Source organism: Ranitomeya variabilis, chromosome 2, assembly GCF_051348905.1.
Source record: "Ranitomeya variabilis isolate aRanVar5 chromosome 2, aRanVar5.hap1, whole genome shotgun sequence".
NCBI lineage: Eukaryota > Metazoa > Chordata > Amphibia > Anura > Dendrobatidae > Ranitomeya > Ranitomeya variabilis.
In genome coordinates, this window is record NC_135233.1 from 601,254,529 (window position 1) to 601,274,513 (window position 19,985).

The following is a 19,985-nucleotide window of genomic DNA, read 5'->3' on the forward strand; positions in this document are numbered from 1 at the left end:
CTTTATGTAGGGGACCTAAAGAGAAATTCTGTGTCACACATGGAGTGGGCTGGAGGTAGGGGTGCTAGATTTCAATAGAAGAATACTAGCGTTACAGTCAAAGTCATAGTAGACTGTGAAGCTCATGTATCGAAAGAGCATGAAAGTTACGCACAACCACTATGGAGATCTAAAGAAGTTTCAAGACTCCCATAGATACTTAGTTTTCTTAAAGATTAATGCTTTTCAAGGCAGAAACTTTTTTTTCAAAAGAATACTTCCATTATGGCTGCGACTCGTCTCCATTACCAGTTCATATCTGTGATCTTTAAAGCTTTTCCATGGACGGCTCCTTATGTTGATTTTCTTTTTCTGCCTATTGATCACAGTGGGTTTGTCTTACGCTAAACTAACGCTACTACATAATAAATTAGAGCATAACATCCAGAGACTAGATTTAGCTTAGAAAGTGAAAAAGAAATGAATGCATATACACTACAGAAGGTCTATATCATTATCTTGCCTCCATACATTTTATCTTACAGCCAAACAGCCCCCCACTGGCATTGTGTAGACAGCAACCTCATGACTCATCAGTATTCAGACTTGATTAATGTATCCTGGACATTACACCTGCTCCCATCTCCCGCATTCTTCCTCTTCTCCTTCCACGTTCTTGAAGGCTTCACCTACTTGAGATCCTCCATCTTGTAACTGTAAGGCTTTTCTAATTCCTCTGGGAGAAGATATGCTGAACGAGTAAAGCTAAATTTATATATTATTAATTATTGTTTCTATAAAAGATAGAAAACTCTGAATCTGCTTGTAAATGTTTGCTCTGCGAAAATATAATATTTGGGGACCAATTATTAAAGAAGTGTAATGTGTTCAAAAGAATGGGTAAAAGTTTAACCCAGAAAATTCTTTGCAAAGTTTCTTGCCAAGATGTAGACCTTTGATGACCAAGTTTTACACACCTGTCACAGGTTTGAGATCTGCTCCCTTCACCATGTTCCGCTAAACTTTTTTGTGCTTCACATCGGGCTTTGTAAGTAGCCCAACGTTCTCCCATGTGATCATCTTGCCTATATAAGGCTCACCAAGATGCACAACTTTGTCTTCATATCAAGACTTTAGTGTTCCTGAGTCCTATCTACTTGTGGCCTTCAGTATCTCTTCAACCTGTCTGCGGTTTCCAGGACAAAACCTGTCTGCCTGCTTGCGGCTTCCTGTTCCTCAGTCTCCTGTCTGCCTTCGGCCTTCAGTAGCTCGACTACCTATATCTTGCATGCGTCATCTACTTGCTGCATTTATGACTGTGTGCCCAGTTGTGCTTGTAAGACCTTGGGCTTAGAGGATCCACCTCACCAGGTAAGCATTATACCAAGTAAAGGGACCAAATGTCCCTTTCTAAGGTGTAGATAAACCTAGGACACCCATTCAACTCAACTGCAGACCGACATCTCTGTTTCCCAATTCTCCACCCACCATATAGATCCATGCCCGGTTGTGCCGATCATGAATGTGTTCTCAATGGAAAAGTGTAGTAGTGCTACTGCCAGACCGGTAGTGGCTTCTCATTGGAGTTAGTTAGATGCTCTTGCCAAAATCACAGGCTTGGACAACTTTTTTCTAATATGTACAGGGGACCAACTTTCATGAGTGCTTTTGCCGAAATCACGAGCTTGAAGAATGTTTTTCAACTTTCATGGAGGCTTAGACTGAAATCCCTACTCATTGAGTCTCAAATCCCTTCCATTTAGAATCCATCAGGTTTCTTCATCTGAAATATCCTTTCCTTGAAGAAATATTTAGAAACGTACAGCATAAGATGGAACAGATTAATTTTCTGTTGGATTTGACCCCCTTAAAAATAATCTGGGGGAAATGGTGGATGAGGATGAGGAAAAAGCCAATATGCTAAATGACTTTTTTTTATCAGTATTTACAAAAGAAAATCCCATGGCAGACAAAATGACTAGTGATAAAAATTCCCTATTAAATGTCACGTGCTTAACCCAGCAGGAAATACAGCGGCGTCTAAAAATAACTAAAATTGACAAATCTCCGGGCCCGGATGGGATACACCCCCGAGTACTGCAGGAACTAAGTACAGTCATTGATAGACCATTATTTTTAATCTTTAAAGACTCCATAATAACAGGGTCTGTACCACAGGACTGGCGTATAGCAAATGTGGTGCCAATATTCAAAAAAGGGGCAAAAACTGAACTCGGTAATTATAGGCCAGTAAGCTTAACCTCTACTGTGGGTAAAATCCTGGAGGGCATTCTAAGGGATGCTATACTGGAGTATCTGAAGAGGAATAACCTCATGACCCAGTATCAGCACGGGTTTACTAGGGACCGTTCATGTCAGACTAATTTGATCAGCTTCTATGAAGAGGTAAGTTCCGGACTGGACCAAGGGAACCCAGTGGACGTAGTGTATATGGACTTTTCCAAAGCTTTTGATACGGTGCCACACAAAAGGTTGTTACATAAAATGAGAGTAATGGGGATAGGGGAAAATATGTGTAAGTGGGTTGAGAGCTGGCTCAGGGATAGGAAACAAAGGGTGGTTATTAATGGAGCACACTCGGACTGGGTTGCGGTTAGCAGTGGGGTACCACAGGGGTCAGTATTGGGCCCTCTTCTTTTTAACATATTTATTAATGACCTTGTAGGGGGCATTCAGAGTAGAATTTCAATATTTGCAGATGACACTAAACTCTGCAGGGTAATCAATACAGGGGAGGACAATTTTATATTACAGGATGATTTATGTAAACTAGAAGCTTGGGCTGATAAATGGCAAATGAGCTTTAATGGGGATAAATGTAAGGTCATGCACTTGGGTAGAAGTAATAAGATGTATAACTATGTGCTTAATTCTAAAACTCTGGGCAAAACCGTCAATGAAAAAGACATGGGTATATGGGTGGATGACAAACTCATATTCAGTGGCCAGTGTCAGGCAGCTGCTACAAAGGCAAATAAAATAATGGGATGTATTAAAAGAGGCATAGATGCTCATGAGGAGAACATAATTTTACCTCTATACAAGTCACTAGTTCGACCACACTTAGAATACTGTGCACAGTTCTGGTCTCCGGTGTATAAGAAAGACATAGCTGAACTGGAGCGGGTGCAGAGAAGAGCGACCAAGGTTATTAGAGGACTGGGGGGTCTGCAATGCCAAGATAGGTTATTACACTTGGGGCTATTTAGTTTGGAAAAACGAAGACTAAGGGGTGATCTTATTTTAATGTATAAATATATGAGGGGACAGTACAAAGACCTTTCTGATGATCTTTTTAATCATAGACCTGAGACAGGGACAAGGGGGCATCCTCTACGTCTGGAGGAAAGAAGGTTTAAGCATAATAACAGACGCGGATTCTTTACTGTAAGAGCAGTGAGACTATGGAACTCTCTGCCGTATGATGTTGTAATGAGTGATTCATTAATTAAATTTAAGAGGGGACTGGATGCCTTTCTGGAAAAGTATAATGTTACAGGGTATATACACTAGATTCCTTGATAGGGCGTTGATCCAGGGAACTAGTCTGATTGCCGTATGTGGAGTCGGGAAGGAATTTTTTTCCCCATGGTGGAGTTACTCTTTGCCACATGGGTTTTTTTTGCCTTCCTCTGGATCAACATGTTAGGGCATGTTAGGTTAGGCTATGGGTTGAACTAGATGGACTTACAGTCTTCCTTCAACCTTAATAACTATGTAACTATGTAACTATGTAACTTAAACCTTTTAACAAACAAGTTCATCCCCCTAGGGCTATAGATGGAAAGTAGCCAACTATCCCCAATGGATACGCCCCTTTATTTACTGAAAATAACTGCAGAATGAAGTTATTTCATTTGATAATATTGGTTCACTTCTTTCTGGTTGGGTCACACATGGTCTTCATGGGGCAGGCATGTGAAAGGTTAACATGGGAATTTATTTTCATACAATAGAAGAGTTTTGCGTCTTTTCGGCGAGGTCATCTCCTCTTTTGTTATATTTACCAATTGGGGGAATGCCACTCAGAGTTATATCAAAAGTTCGATGATGCCAACCTGAGCCAAGGTTGGCAATTCTTTGCCCCTGACCAATAAATAGCAATGTCCCTTTATATAAAAAGATGAAATACAGCACTTTTTTTAAAAAAAAATTAAAGGGTTTTTCTCATTTTGATAAATGGGTAAAATTGCACAGTGCAAGTAAAAATGAGCACTTTTACAATTTACCTCGTATTAAAAATCCTGTTTTCAGGAGTTGAGGGATTTGCAAGTTCTTCGCATTAGAGCTTGCAAGCGCTGCTCAGAAGCTGGGTGGATGGCTGGATTGTTGGAGCTTCAGTCCACCATTGCTGAAGAGACAAAGTTGGGAGAGACTTGCAGTATGGGAGATAGAACAGCTGGGACTAGCAATGCCAGCCAGAGCTGTCAATCTTCAGGAGTATATCCCCTCCAGCAAGCAGGAAATGAGGAGGTAGAGTAGCGTTGTGCTCCTGAAGAAAGAAGATGAAAAAAACCCTTTCGGATATTTGTAGATTATAATACTTGGATTCCATAGAGTCTCTTGGAAAGAGGAAAAAGTCTCTTTATGTAGTTCACAACTGGCCTTCAACTAGCATCCAGAGGTCAGAGAAAGATATGAATGAGGTTAACTCGCATTGTTTGATTATGTAATCTATTAGCATGTTTTTTCCTCCTCTGTTTTTGCAAGTCAACAAACTGGCCGGCTTGGACAATGTGTAATCAACATATCAGCAAACATCATTGTTCAATGACCATGCTTTACTGTTTTACAAAGATAGCAGACAATAAACAGTAAGAGCTCATATTTGAGGTAAATATTTGTCCTTCAAGGAGAGTCAATACTTCTGACAACAGTTTATGACTCTGAAGGCCCCGTCTCACACAGCGACGCTGCAGCGATACAGACAACGATGCTGATCGCTGCAGCATTGCTGTGTGGTCGCTGTGTGGTCGCTGGGGAGCTGTCACACAGACAGCTCTCTCCAGCGACCAACGATCAGGGGAACGACTTCGGCATCGTTGAAACTGTCTTCAACGATGCCGAAGTCCCCCTGCAGCACCCGGGTAACCAGGGTAAACATCGGGTTACTAAGCGCAGGGCCGCGCTTAGTAACCCGATGTTTACCCTGGTTACCAAAAAAAACAAACACTACATACTCACCATCTGTTGCCCGTCAGGTCCCTTGCCGTCTGCTTCCTGCTCTGACTGAGCCGCCGTACAGTGAGAGCAGAACGCAGCGGTGACGTCACTGCTGTGCTCTCACTTTACGGCGGCTCAGTCAGAGCAGAAAGCAGACGCCAAGGGACCTGACGGGCAACAGATGGTGAGTATGTACTGTTTGGTTTTTTTTTACATTTACGCTGGTAACCAGGGTAAACATCGGGTTACTAAGCGCGGCCCTGCGCTTAGTAACCCGATGTTTACCCTGGTTACCAGTGAAGACATCGCTGGATCGGTGTCACACACACAGATTCAGCGATGTCAGCGGGACCTCAACGACCAAAAAAAGGTCCAGGCCATTCCGACACGACCAGCGATCTCGCAGCAGGGGCCTGATCGCTGGTACGTGTCACACATAGCGAGATCGCTACTGAGGTCGCTGTTGCATCACAAAACTAGTGACTCAGCAGCGATCTCGCTAGCGATCTCGCTATGTGAGACGGGGCCTTAAGCCTACTGAATTTACGTCTGGCATAATTAAGAAGAAATGCTGTGTCGTCACAGCCAGTCTTTACCTTGAAGTTCAATCACTTTGAAGATGGCTTTTTAAAAAAAAAAACTGATAAAGTTGGGGTTTTGACCTGAAGTTGAAGCCTCACAGACCACTAACATCTTATTTTTATTTTCGAGCAAAGTTTAGAAAATCTTCTAAATGGATCCCATGTTGTAACAGTAAGGTCAAGAACCCGTCATGAGGACAATTGAGTTTGTTTGGTCTAAGGACCCATAATGTGCTGGTTATTGGATATTTAATAGGAAAAGGAGATATAAAATGTTGTTCCACTCATGAGTCTGACGCTGACGGCTGTGTACAAGGTATAAAGATTGACAAATAGCATGGAAACCCCACTGACTACTTGTCAACCTAAGCCAAGGCTTATCATTTTTGACTGTGTGTTTTTTACCAAAGCTTTCAAAGAAGTGATAAGAATCCTACTTGATCCTTGGTTACAATTTACAAGAAGAAGAAATGCTGCAATCATCAGTGGCTCAAACGGAAATTGAAAGGGTTAGCTGGCATCAAGAAGCAATAATAAAAGAAAATTAAGACTGACTGTAGGAGTCTGATGGACGGATACATGATGTACTAGGGAGTGAGGGATTTCTTTTTAGTGCCTTATTTTAGGTTGCGAAGATTTTTTGTTCTCTCCACAAATTATGTAATTATTAGTTGTTACTTCGACATTTTTTTTCTTTTTTCTAGATCAACATTCTGGAAAAATAGGCAAAACTTGATGAAACTTTGTCTTTTGCACAACCTTTCCTACTAGGCTACAAAGAACATTTATTAACATGTAAAAGACTGGGTACATATGATACAAAAAATACCTAAGAAAGACCAGACTATAATCTGCATACTATAAAGTAATAATATACCGAGGGTTAGCTCAAAATCACAGCACGTATAAGCTAATGCTACCAGGAATGTGCCTGATATACATAATATGCATTAGCAAGTCCGTGAATGTTTAAATAAGGCATGTCTGCTGTATGCATATAGCGTAGAGCATAAAACATAAAGTATGAAACAGTTGCGGCATTACCTTACAAAGAGAAATCCCTGGTATGTGGAACAAATAAGTAAGATAGTGCAGGATAGCCCGATCTTCCTCCTGTGCCCCCGGAAGAAGCTAAGGGTGAAACGCGCGTCGGGGCGAAGGAGGAAGATCGGGCTATCCTGCACTATCTTACTTATTTGTTCCACATACCAGGGATTTCTGTTATGACCCCAGTGGACAGGGTCTCAGAGGTACGTGTAAGTCTGCGAGATACAAAAATCCAGCTCATAGGGTAGTGGTAACTGGGTTGACCAAATATCTACTCCTAACGCCAACACTAGAAGTAGCCGGGGATCATGCCTACGGTGATCGCTAGATGACTCGCGCCAGCCGGAGAATCTAACTACCCCTAGGAGAAGAAAACAAAGACCTCTCTTGCCTCCAGAGAAAGGGACCCCAAAGCAAGATACAAGCCCCCCACAAATAATAACGGTGAGGTAAGAGGAAATGACAAACACAGAAATGAACCAGGTTCAGCAAAGAGAGGCCAGCTTACTAATAGCAGAATAAAGCAAGATAACTTATTTGGTCAACAAAAACCCTATAAAAATCCACGCTGGAGATTCAAGAACCCCCGAACCGTCTAACGGTCCGGGGGGAGAACACCAGCCCCCTAGAGCTTCCAGCAAAGGTCAGGATACAGATTAGAACAAGCGGACAAAAATACAAAACAAAACAAAAGCAAAAAGCAAGGAAGAGACTTAGCTTTAACAAGCAGGAACCAGGATCAGTACACAAGAGCACAACAGATTAGCTCTGATTTCAACGATGCCAGGCATTGAACTGAAGGTCCAGAGAGCTTATATAGCAACGCCCCTGAACTAACGGCCCAGGTGAGCATATAGGAGAAGACAGAAGCTCCAGAGTAAAATCACTAATGACCACTAGAGGGAGCAAAACGCAAATTCACAACAGTACCCCCCCCTTAGTGAGGGGTCACCGAACCCTCACCACGACCACCAGGGCGATCAGGATGAGCGGCGTGAAAGGCACGAACTAAATCGGCCGCATGAACATCAGAGGCGACCACCCAGGAATTATCTTCCTGACCATAGCCCTTCCACTTGACCAGGTACTGAAGCCTCCGCCTGGAGAGACGAGAATCCAAGATCTTCTCCACCACGTACTCCAACTCGCCCTCAACCAACACCGGAGCAGGAGGCTCAGCAGAAGGAACTACAGGCACAACGTACCGCCGCAACAAGGACCTATGAAACACGTTGTGGATAGCAAACGACACAGGAAGATCCAGACGAAAGGATACAGGATTAAGGATTTCCAATATCTTGTAAGGACCAATAAAACGAGGTTTAAATTTGGGAGAGGAAACCTTCATAGGAACAAAGCGGGAAGAAAGCCACACCAAATCCCCAACACGTAGTCGGGGACCCACACCGCGGCGGCGGTTGGCAAAGCGCTGAGCCCTCTCCTGTGACAACTTCAAGTTGTCCACCACAAGATTCCAGATCCGCTGCAACCTATCCACCACAGAATCCACCCCAGGACAGTCAGAAGGTTCCACATGACCCGAAGAAAAACGAGGGTGGAAACCAGAGTTGCAGAAAAACGGCGAAACCAAAGTGGCGGAACTAGCCCGATTATTAAGGGCAAACTCAGCCAACGGCAAGAAGGTCACCCAATCGTCCTGATCAGCAGAGACAAAACACCTCAAATAAGCCTCCAAAGTCTGATTAGTTCGCTCCGTCTGTCCATTAGTCTGAGGATGGAAAGCAGACGAAAACGACAAATCAATGCCCATCCTACTACAAAAGGATCGCCAGAATCTGGAAACGAACTGGGATCCTCTGTCTGACACAATATTCTCAGGGATGCCGTGCAAACGAACCACGTTCTGGAAAAACACAGGAACCAGATCGGAAGAGGAAGGCAGCTTAGGCAAAGGAACCAAATGGACCATCTTGGAGAAGCGATCACATATCACCCAGATAACAGACATGCCTTGAGACACCGGAAGATCAGAAATGAAATCCATGGAGATATGTGTCCAAGGTCTCTTAGGGACAGGCAAGGGCAAGAGCAACCCGCTGGCACGAGAACAGCAAGGCTTAGCTCGAGCACAAGTCCCACAGGACTGTACAAATGACCGCACATCCCTTGACAAGGAAGGCCACCAAAAGGATCTGGCCACCAGATCTCTGGTGCCAAAAATTCCTGGGTGACCTGCCAACACCGAGGAATGAACCTCGGAAATGACTCTGCTGGTCCACTTATCAGGCACAAACAGTCGGTCAGGTGGACAAGAATCAGGCCTATCAGCCTGAAATCTCTGCAACACACGTCGCAGATCTGGAGAAATAGCTGACAAGATAACTCCATCCTTAAGAATACCAACAGGTTCAGCGACTCCAGGAGCATCAGGCACAAAGCTCCTGGAAAGAGCATCGGCCTTCACATTCTTTGAACCTGGTAAATACGAGACAACGAAGTCAAAACGGGAGAAAAACAATGACCAGCGGGCCTGTCTAGGATTCAGGCGTTTAGCAGACTCGAGATACATCAGATTTTTGTGATCAGTCAAGACCACCACACGATGCTTAGCACCCTCGAGCCAATGACGCCACTCCTCAAATGCCCATTTCATGGCCAACAACTCCCGATTGCCCACATCATAATTTCGCTCAGCAGGCGAAAACTTCCTAGAGAAAAAGGCGCAAGGTCTCATAACAGAGCAACCAGGGCCTCTCTGCGACAAAATGGCCCCTGCTCCAATCTCTGAAGCATCCACCTCAACCTGAAAGGGAAGCGAGACATCAGGCTGGCACAAAACAGGCGCCGAAGTAAACCGACGTTTCAACTCCTGGAAAGCCTCCACGGCAGCAGGAGCCCAATTAGCCACATCGGAGCCCTTCTTGGTCATATCCGTCAAAGGTTTCACAATGCTAGAAAAATTAGCGATAAAACGACGGTAGAAGTTAGCGAAACCTAAGAACTTCTGAAGACTCTTAACTGACGAGGGCTGAGTCCAATCAAGAATAGCTCGGACCTTGACTGGGTCCATCTCCACAGCAGAAGGGGAAAAAATGAACCCCAAAAAGGGAACCTTCTGTACACCAAAAAGACACTTTGAGCCCTTGACAAACAAAGAATTTTCACGCAAAATTTTAAAGACCATCCTGACCTGCTCCACATGCGAGTCCCAATTATCAGAAAAAACCAGAATATCATCCAGATAAATGATCAAAAATTTATCCAGATAGTTCCGAAAAATGTCATGCATAAAGGACTGAAAAACTGAAGGGGCATTAGAGAGCCCAAAAGGCATCACCAAGTACTCAAAATGACCTTCGGGCGTATTGAATGCGGTTTTCCATTCATCACCTTGCTTAATGCGCACAAGGTTGTACGCACCACGAAGGTCTATCTTGGTGAACCACTTGGCACCTTTAATCCGGGCAAACAAGTCAGACAACAGCGGCAAAGGATACTGAAATTTGACAGTGATCTTATTTAAAAGCCGATAGTCAATACAAGGCCTCAAAGATCCGTCCTTTTTAGCCACAAAAAAGAATCCCGCACCAAGAGGGGAAGAAGACGGACGGATGTGTCCTTTCTCCAGAGACTCCTTGATATATGAACGCATAGCGGTATGTTCAGGTACCGACAGATTAAACAGTCTTCCCTTAGGAAATTTACTGCCTGGGATCAAATCTATTGCACAGTCACATTCCCTATGAGGAGGCAATGCACTGGACCTGGACTCGCTAAAGACATCCTGATAATCAGACAAATACTCCGGAACTTCCGAAGGCGTAGAAGAAGCAATAGACACAGGCAGGGAATCCCCATGAATACCACGACAGCCCCAACTTGACACTGACATAGCCTTCCAGTCCAGGACTGGATTATGGGTCTGTAACCATGGCAGCCCCAAAACAACCACATCATGCATTTTATGCAAAACTAGAAAACGTATCACCTCGCGGTGTTCAGGAGTCATGCACATGGTAACCTGTGTCCAATACTGCGGTTTATTTTCTGCTAATGGCGTAGCATCAATACCCCTAAGAGGGATAGGATTTTCTAATGGTTCAAGAATAAAACCACAGCGCTTAGCAAATGAGAGATCCATAAGACTCAGGGCAGCACCTGAATCAACAAACGCCATGACAGGATAAGATGACAGTGAGCAAATCAAAGTTACAGACAGAATAAACTTAGGATGCAAATTACCAACGGTGACAGGACTAACAACCTTAGTAATACGTTTAGAGCATGCTGAGATAACATGTGTAGAATCACCGCAGTAGTAGCACAAGCCATTCCGGCGTCTATGAATTTTCCTCTCATTTCTAGTCAGGATTCTATCACATTGCATCAAATCAGGTGTCCGTTCAGACAACACCATGAGGGAATTTGCGGTTTTGCGCTCCCGCAACCGCCGGTCAATTTGAATAGCCAGGGCCATGGTATCATTCAGACCTGTGGGAATAGGAAAACCTACCATAACATTCTTAATGGCTTCAGAAAGGCCATTTCTAAAATTAGCAGCCAGTGCACACTCGTTCCAATGTGTCAGCACGGACCATTTCCGAAATTTTTGGCAATACACTTCAGCCTCGTCCTGGCCCTGAGACATAGCCAGCAAGGCTTTTTCTGCCTGAATCTCAAGATTGGGTTCCTCATAAAGTAAACCGAGCGCCAGAAAAAACGCATCAATATCAGCCAATGCCGGATCTCCTGGCGCCAACGAAAAAGCCCAATCTTGAGGGTCACCCCGTAAGAATGAAATAACAATTTTTACTTGTTGAGCAGAGTCTCCAGACGAACAGGGTCTCAGGGACAAAAACAATTTACAATTATTCCTGAAATTCCTAAACTTAAATCGGTCTCCTGAAAACGGTTCAGGAATCGGTATCTTGGGTTCAGACCTAGGATTTCTGATAACATAATCTTGTATACCCTGCACACGAGCAGCAAGCTGGTCCACACTTGTAATCAAGGTCTGGACATTCATGTCTGCAGCAAGCTTAAGCCACTCTGAGGTAAAGGGGAAAAGAAAAAAAAAATAAAAAATGAGAGAGGGAAAAAAAAAAAAAACCTCAAAATTTTCTTTCTTATAATCCCACTTCTGCAATGCATCAAACATTCAATCAAGGCCTGGCATACTGTTATGACCCCAGTGGACAGGGTCTCAGAGGTACGTGTAAGTCTGCGAGATACAAAAATCCAGCTCATAGGGTAGTGGTAACTGGGTTGACCAAATATCTACTCCTAACGCCAACACTAGAAGTAGCCGGGGATCATGCCTACGGTGATCGCTAGATGACTCGCGCCAGCCGGAGAATCTAACTACCCCTAGGAGAAGAAAACAAAGACCTCTCTTGCCTCCAGAGAAAGGGACCCCAAAGCAAGATACAAGCCCCCCACAAATAATAACGGTGAGGTAAGAGGAAATGACAAACACAGAAATGAACCAGGTTCAGCAAAGAGAGGCCAGCTTACTAATAGCAGAATAAAGCAAGATAACTTATTTGGTCAACAAAAACCCTATAAAAATCCACGCTGGAGATTCAAGAACCCCCGAACCGTCTAACGGTCCGGGGGGAGAACACCAGCCCCCTAGAGCTTCCAGCAAAGGTCAGGATACAGATTAGAACAAGCGGACAAAAATACAAAACAAAACAAAAGCAAAAAGCAAGGAAGAGACTTAGCTTTAACAAGCAGGAACCAGGATCAGTACACAAGAGCACAACAGATTAGCTCTGATTTCAACGATGCCAGGCATTGAACTGAAGGTCCAGAGAGCTTATATAGCAACGCCCCTGAACTAACGGCCCAGGTGAGCATATAGGAGAAGACAGAACACCAGAGTAAAATCACTAATGACCACTAGAGGGAGCAAAACGCAAATTCACAACAGATTTCTCTTTGTAAGGTAATGCCGCAACTGTTTCATACTTTATGTTTTATGCTCTACGCTATATGCATACAGCAGACATGCCTTATTTAAACATTCACGGACTTGCTAATGCATATTATGTATATCAGGCACATTCCTGGTAGCATTAGCTTATACGTGCTGTGATTTTGAGCTAACCCTTGGTATATTATTACTTTATAGTATGCAGATTATAGTCTGGTCTTTCTTAGGTATTTTTTGTATCATATGTACCCAGTCTTTTACATGTTAATAAATAGAGATTTGTTTTTTGACATCTTTTGGTTCTCTTCTTTGGGCTTAGTGGTTAATGCCTCTGAGTTTCCCAGTCTGTTGTTCAAGTTGTTTTGAAGTGCCAGATCAGTATTGTGGGACATCATTGGTTAATTACAAAGAACATTTGTAGAGTGCCTACAGGATTGGTTGTTCCAATGTTAAAGAAGTTGTACATGTTTAGAAAAATGGACCCCAAATACTTCCAGGCATGAAAAATAGTAAAGCCAAATGATACTTGACTTCTCCCGCTTCAGTGCTGGGTCTATCTCACTGATCGGTTTGTGTTTTGGCTGCAGCGATTACCTAACATTGACAACTAGCATCACAGCTGCAGCCAATCACTGAACTTAGCGGCCATCTACAGTATATTAGCAGAGGAAGCCGGGATCAGTAATGATGAGTGATGTCGACACTTCTGTAGCCAAAACAGAGACCGGAGAACCGGTGTGGAGCAGGGAGGGTGAGCGGCATCTATAACTGCAAGTATTTGGGGTCCACTTTTCTAAAAATGGAAAACCCCTTTAAGCAGCTAGGGAACTACACTTGAGGTTATTGACACCTCTATTCTTAAGAGGTTTGATCTGTCTTGGAAATTTTTGGCAAATCCACCAGCAGATGTCTAGTAGATGGGCACCCCATCTCTGGGATCAGCATTAATCTTAGAAAGATGAATGTCAAAGCACAGATCTCTCTATTCCTGGAGATGGGCGCTTTTATTTATCGGCATATCTTGGACATTTGTGGCATATTCTGTGGATGGACTGTGCCATAAATATCCAGGATGGAAAAAGCCCTTTGTGTTAGAAATGTGTGGTTGAGCAGAGTGTATAACCGATCATTACTGAACGGGGGGACACCAATGGCTCTTGCGCTCTAGATCCTAGAGAACAATTTTTGCCAAAACCAATGCAAAGACAGCCATGTAGGGGCAAAGGGCTCCTTCTACCAACCTAAGGTCAGAGCCTTGGATAGAAGAATATATGGTATTCTGGAAATATTAACTGTTCACCTTTTAAAATATTGTTTTAGAAAATTATTAGTGGCCAATTTATTAATACCATTCAATGACTTTCTCCTCAAAGATGCTTGTTCACTATGTCTTCTGTTGTAGAATGATGTGAGATCATTGGGAACCACAATTTGTAAATAATTAAACTTTGGTTGCAAAACATTTATTTTTTTCCAAACAAAGAGAAATGATGAGGAAAAGTGAGAAGTGATCATATCTTAGAAGTTTGGATCTTTATTACTGTCACAAAAGGTTATAGTGGTAGACCCTCTTGGACAAACTACTTTTGTTAGGTGGGTCTTGTGATTATAGAGTGTGGGGTCTATCCTGCAATCAACTGTAAAATATTGAGGATTGCTGCAAATAGCGTTCAGTTTCCTACAGGGAAAATAAAGCATTACAATATTGGCCATTAAAATAATAGATTACTTTCAGACTTGCTTGTACCCTAGAACCTGGCAAATGAGGATCCTAAGATCCCCCTCTTTGTACTCAGATATCCTTAATGAAACTGAAGAGAACATTTTTATTATAACTACAGCACCCACCCATATGCTCTTTAGGGTATGTTCACATCAAAAAGGGGGTCAGGACTCTACTCTTTAAACTAGAAAGGAAAGACACTTTCTATAAGGGGTCAGATTTAGAAAATTTGAAAAGTCATGTATTCCATAGATGGCTGAAACGTCTGGTCTGATGACTTTGCCATGAGCACCTGAAGATCGATCCTGGGATAGTTAATTCTGAAAGGGATAGTCCTTCATTACATAATTAATTTGATCATTCTAAATTTTTTCAATTATTAATTTGGATTTACTGGTGGATGGTTTAAGGGATAATATCTCTCTTTGTGGAGAGTGACATGCTTGACATGCCAGTGTACGGAGACTTAAAGACCATGCAATGTTCCATTGGGAAAAACCTTTGCAAATAGCCTCTGCAGAGAGGAAGAGGACTTGAACTCTAGTGCCACCTATTGGAAGTAGCAAGCCTATAAGTCAATATTGAACCTTTAATGGGCCTTGCCATATGACTAAGGATAAAAGCCAAACAAGAATCTCAGTTTGCGGATGTGTTTTGGGGTGTTGACCCTGTCAGAAGCCTCTCATAAAGCCAAATCAGATCTCTTGTTTTGCACTGAGGAGAGGCAACACCCTGAAACATGTGTCTGGAAATTGAGATTCTGGTTTGGCTTTTATCCTAGGTCATATGGCAAGGCTCTTTGAAGGGTGGCACTAGAGTGCAAGTCCTCTTCCTCTTCGAAGAGGCAACTTGCATGGTGTAAGTTAAAAAGTTGTAAAGTCCATGTTGGGTTTTGCTCGGCAAGCGTCATATCCACTGGTTCTGAGCAATCAATATCGAGTTAGGTGTTGTATGATGTGTTCTACTTTTTTTGACAAGTTAAGGTTTCTGGACTGTCAGTAAAAGCTTTTGAAAGAAACTCTTGAAAATGTATCATCAATATCAATATAGAAGTTGGGAATAATTTGATTCCTGTCCAACACTTGACAATTTGACACCATCAAGACTAATTTATTGAAGTCTCTAAATGACCAGAAAAGCAACATCTATTGCGGTAACTAATAATGAGCTCCGTAATGGCCCACCTTTCACATAGCCTTTTAAATGCTGCTAGTGACAAGATCAATATGTTTACAACATTCTCGCTTATTCCCATGACAAGAACGTAATGAAGTTTCCAAGAAAAAGAGTAATGTATCAAGTCTTCAAATACAGATTGGAACATTTGACTCTTCGAAATAGAAAAAAAATCACTGAAGATCATCAAAAATGATTAAGTAATGGGGTTTTAAACAAGTTGAAGAAATTACTTTGCTTATCAACAGGCTCTCAGACTTGATTGACCCAAATTTTATGCCATTCCAGCTGATTGTCAGTTCCAAACTAGTCAAAACTTTTTTTAAAACAAAAATATTAAAGCGGTTGAGAATATAATTGGGCAAAAAAAAAAAATCCAACAACCCTTGTCTAGCTGGATGAGAGCCCTGCGGACCTCGTCCCACCTGCCCCATCCCTGTCATCTCTTCTGATAGGTTAATTTGACATTATTACCATACATCACGTACAATTACTAAACAGAAAAGCTGCTGGGGATGTCACTGGTAAAAGGAGGGTGACAGGGCTACAGTCTGGCAGACATGGACTAAAGATGAGGCCAATGGTCCTTCAAATCTTTTTTGGTCACCTCTAGTTTTGAATATTAGAGAACGATAATTGCAATACCAAAATCAACTTGTGAACAAATGTGGCACTGTTTTTCAAAGAAAGGAGCCATGTTTTTACAACCCTTTAAAACTATGTAATTTTTTTTGTAATTATTTTATCGATCTTGTACATTTTTGTTGAAGGTTTCTTTTGTTTTCCCCTACAGAACATGCTCAAAGGACCGAGACATCTTGCACTTTTGAGGCACAGGAGATCGATTGTGGCACCCCTTATCGCTATTGCAGAGAATCAGAGGACACCGTTTCCAAAAATTGTTGGCAAGGTAAGTCCCAATTCTTATTTCTTGATTGGCTGCTCATAATTTGCTACTAAAGAATTTTTCTACCCTAAAAAGTTTTGATGTGGTCAGAGGTGTTCCTCTCCTGTTCGTTGGAAGAGTACTTCACCAATTAGAGAATTGATTTGTGCACCCTGTAGAGTAGATGTAGTTCCATAAGGTTGGACTAGTCCCCCATTGTGATGCTAGGTTTTGCCACTCAGGACAAAATTGCGTAATATCTGTTTTTCCCGTCTGGTTTTATGTTGCAAAGTCTGGGGCCACTAAACCATGTCGAAATGCAGTTAATAAATAATAAGTTCTGAATTCCAGTCTAGCAGCATTTGGCACCTGCGATTTACACTCATGATGCTGATGGACTGGAGTCCTGGACTCCTCTTTATTCCGAACACCAATATGGTTTGTTTTGACCCACACATTTTGGGCAAAATTCCAGCTACTAGAAATGGGCACATACAATCTCAGGACCCAGGACCAGTATCCAGTTTCACAGAGCCCTGTGAACTGCCCTCTACAATGGGTCCTGTTTTCCTGTCTTCACACCGTAACGACGTCCCGCTAGGTTGGATAATAGAAAGACGAGCCGGAGATGAGGTGAAGTAGGAGGCGGTTTGTAGGTTTCTGTTCAATCGGCTATGGTATAATGACTTGGCCACCGGATTAAGGTCCTGCAAATTGATTAGCTCACCTCTATCCAAAACATGCTGGTGGATTTGTGGCCCCAAACTTGCTGATGAGTCCTTTTAATCACTGTTTGTTACAACATAATTCCTCTGTAGAGTCCTGCTGTGCCCCCTGTATCTAAGGACCCCTGAGTATGTACAATGATTGCCTTTATGGGTACCTACCTCTTTGGCTCCAGCTGTACACATCCTTATATGAGTGTATACAAGTATTGTGGTTGGCTTTCCGAGACCGCCAAAAGTTGCCTTTATTCACCCAGTTACTGAATGGATGCAATTGGACTCAGACACTTCTCTGCTTCTCCTCTCCTTTTTTTAATTAATAGTGTGCCAATGCCAATGCCCTTTTTCTAACTCGGCACATTGAGCAAACTACTTGTCTTAAGGTTTCCATTGATTTCAATTAATTGAATCTAGGAATGACTTAATTTCAGCCTGGAGTAAAACATCAACAAAAACATATCAAGAAGGTACATTCTTAAGAAATCTGTGACCTAATAGTACCCCTTAATGAAAAACTCCAACATTCTTTTCTTGGTTGTTGTACTCGTAGCAGTGCTGTACATGGTAGTGACCGTGCCTGGTGCTGCAGGACAATCACATTCACTGAGCTCCCATGAACTGCAGTACCAGGCAGGGACACTACCCTAATAAAGAATAGATAATAAAATTGCAGCACACATAATAATACACACACGGAGCTCATAAATTATAGTATATCTAATATTAGAAATAACACTAATATACCATGTGCGTATAAAAGGACCAATAAACAGGGACTACTGTATACCAGAAATCCTAACACTCCACAGAGGAACCACAGCCAATAAGTCCCATAAAAAATGTACTTTATTAAATATATTAAAATACCACAACATAAAAGGAAAGGTTACAGGAAAAAATGGGGCTGGTGAAACATCTGCATAGCAATGCCACTAGTACACATAGGGCTATAAGGTACCACCCACTGCATCAGCACATCATATATTATTAGTATATACCACATAAAGTGGATGGAAGTTTTGGAATTATATATACATACTGGTGACTACAAAGGGCTGAGGAGACCATATAAAGAATGAAGTGCAAATGCACAAAAAGATAATTACCCAATCTTAGCCATTTACCACAGATGTATAGGCTCCAGAGGTATTACCTGATGTACGCCAACAGTGGGGGACCCTAAGCCCACCCCGACGCGCGTTTCGGAGCCCGGCACGGCTCCTTCCTCAGGGGGTGTGCCAGATAGGTGCCAACAGCGTCTTATAAATGATCATACCGGAACTCACTCTCTGTGTATGATGCACCGCCCCCTGTGCCGCCAGCCGTGACGCCGCTGCCATCCGGAACCGGAAACACGCGGGCCCCACGTGATCAGGCGCCACATGACAATGGACGTCAGCAATGACAGGCCACACGCAGGCGCCTGCGCAGGGATGGATCACAGACGCCATTAACAAACAGGGCAAAGAAAAGGGCACAACTAGAAACGATCACAGTATCATCTCACAGCGCTACCAACCAGCCAGCGTCACAATGGGTATGCTAAATAAGTGCAACAAAAATTCAAAAGTGTAATTATGCTCAATATATAAATAAATAAATGAACATCAGCACACCCAAGGACACAACAGCCGGTAAGGGAGCATCCCACAACCGGATAGTTACAAATGATATATAAAGACAATAAACAAAGGGGAAGAAAAAAGAAAAAAGAGAAAACGAAAGAAATATACACTCAAGTAAAATGCACCTAGAAACAACATAATATATGGGGCGTATACAAATGCAAAAAGGAACAATAATGCAAAAAATGGAAGGAAAATGAAAAAGAAAGAAACCCCCCCCAAAAAAGGTAAAATACAGAATATATGGGCAGATCAGTGCAATACACAAATGTACAACAACTGTATACATATAACTATATATATATATATAACTATATATATATATATATATATATATATATATATATATATACAAAGAACAGAAAAGTAATGCAAAAGCATAATGTATGATAAAACAGAACAAACAATCATACACGAACAAATCATATGACCCACCCAAACCCAACAGAATAGTCCAAAATAAGCCCACAATAAGCCCCAATAAGTGACTATATTTGTACCCAAAAGAAATCTATAAATAAATATATATAGATCATGGACCCAGATAGGGGACGTCATTCAATGAAGTTGATGGGCGTATCAGTGCGGCATTCCAGACATCCTTGATAGTCCAAGATCAGCAAAATATAACATACACCTACCTAAAGCAAAAAAAATATAAAACATAAATAAAAACAATGTGCATGCCAGCAGACAATTCCACTAATATATCAGGTACCTGTGATCACAGGAATGGAGCAAATGAAATATGCTCATTTAGTCCATGCGGGCGGATGGTACGCAATGTCCAGATCCACTTGGACTCAAGCTGCGCTAAATGTTTCGAGAGATTCCCTCCCCTAATGTTGATCTGTAAGAAGTCAATGCCATGTACTCTCAACAATTTATCATCACAATGATGAAATTCCCAGAAGTGTCGCGGTAGGGTTTTAAGGGTGGATGCGTCCGTGCAGGAGGCTGCCTCAATAATCCCCAGTACGTGCTCCCTAATACGGACTTTAAGTTGCCGCGTGGTCAGCCCAACATAAATCAGACCACACGGACAAGTGGCATAATAAATCACGTACCGGGAAACACAAGAAATACGTTGTCTGATGGTAAATTGTTTCGTGCCATCCGAGTTGGAAAAGGAGGCACATCTCTCAACATTGGGGCACGCGACA

General features: G+C 42.4%; 1 protein-coding gene across 1 annotated transcript in view; it reads left to right on the top strand.

Annotated features, from left to right (window-relative positions):
• Positions 1–19,985, top strand: part of CDH13 (cadherin 13) — a 916,091-nt gene that overhangs the window by 378,166 nt on the left and 517,940 nt on the right. Inside the window, exon 4 of the mRNA XM_077288603.1 lies at positions 16,380–16,496. Coding sequence (XP_077144718.1) covers positions 16,380–16,496 — 117 coding nt within the window. The remainder of the gene's footprint in view (positions 1–16,379; positions 16,497–19,985) is intronic.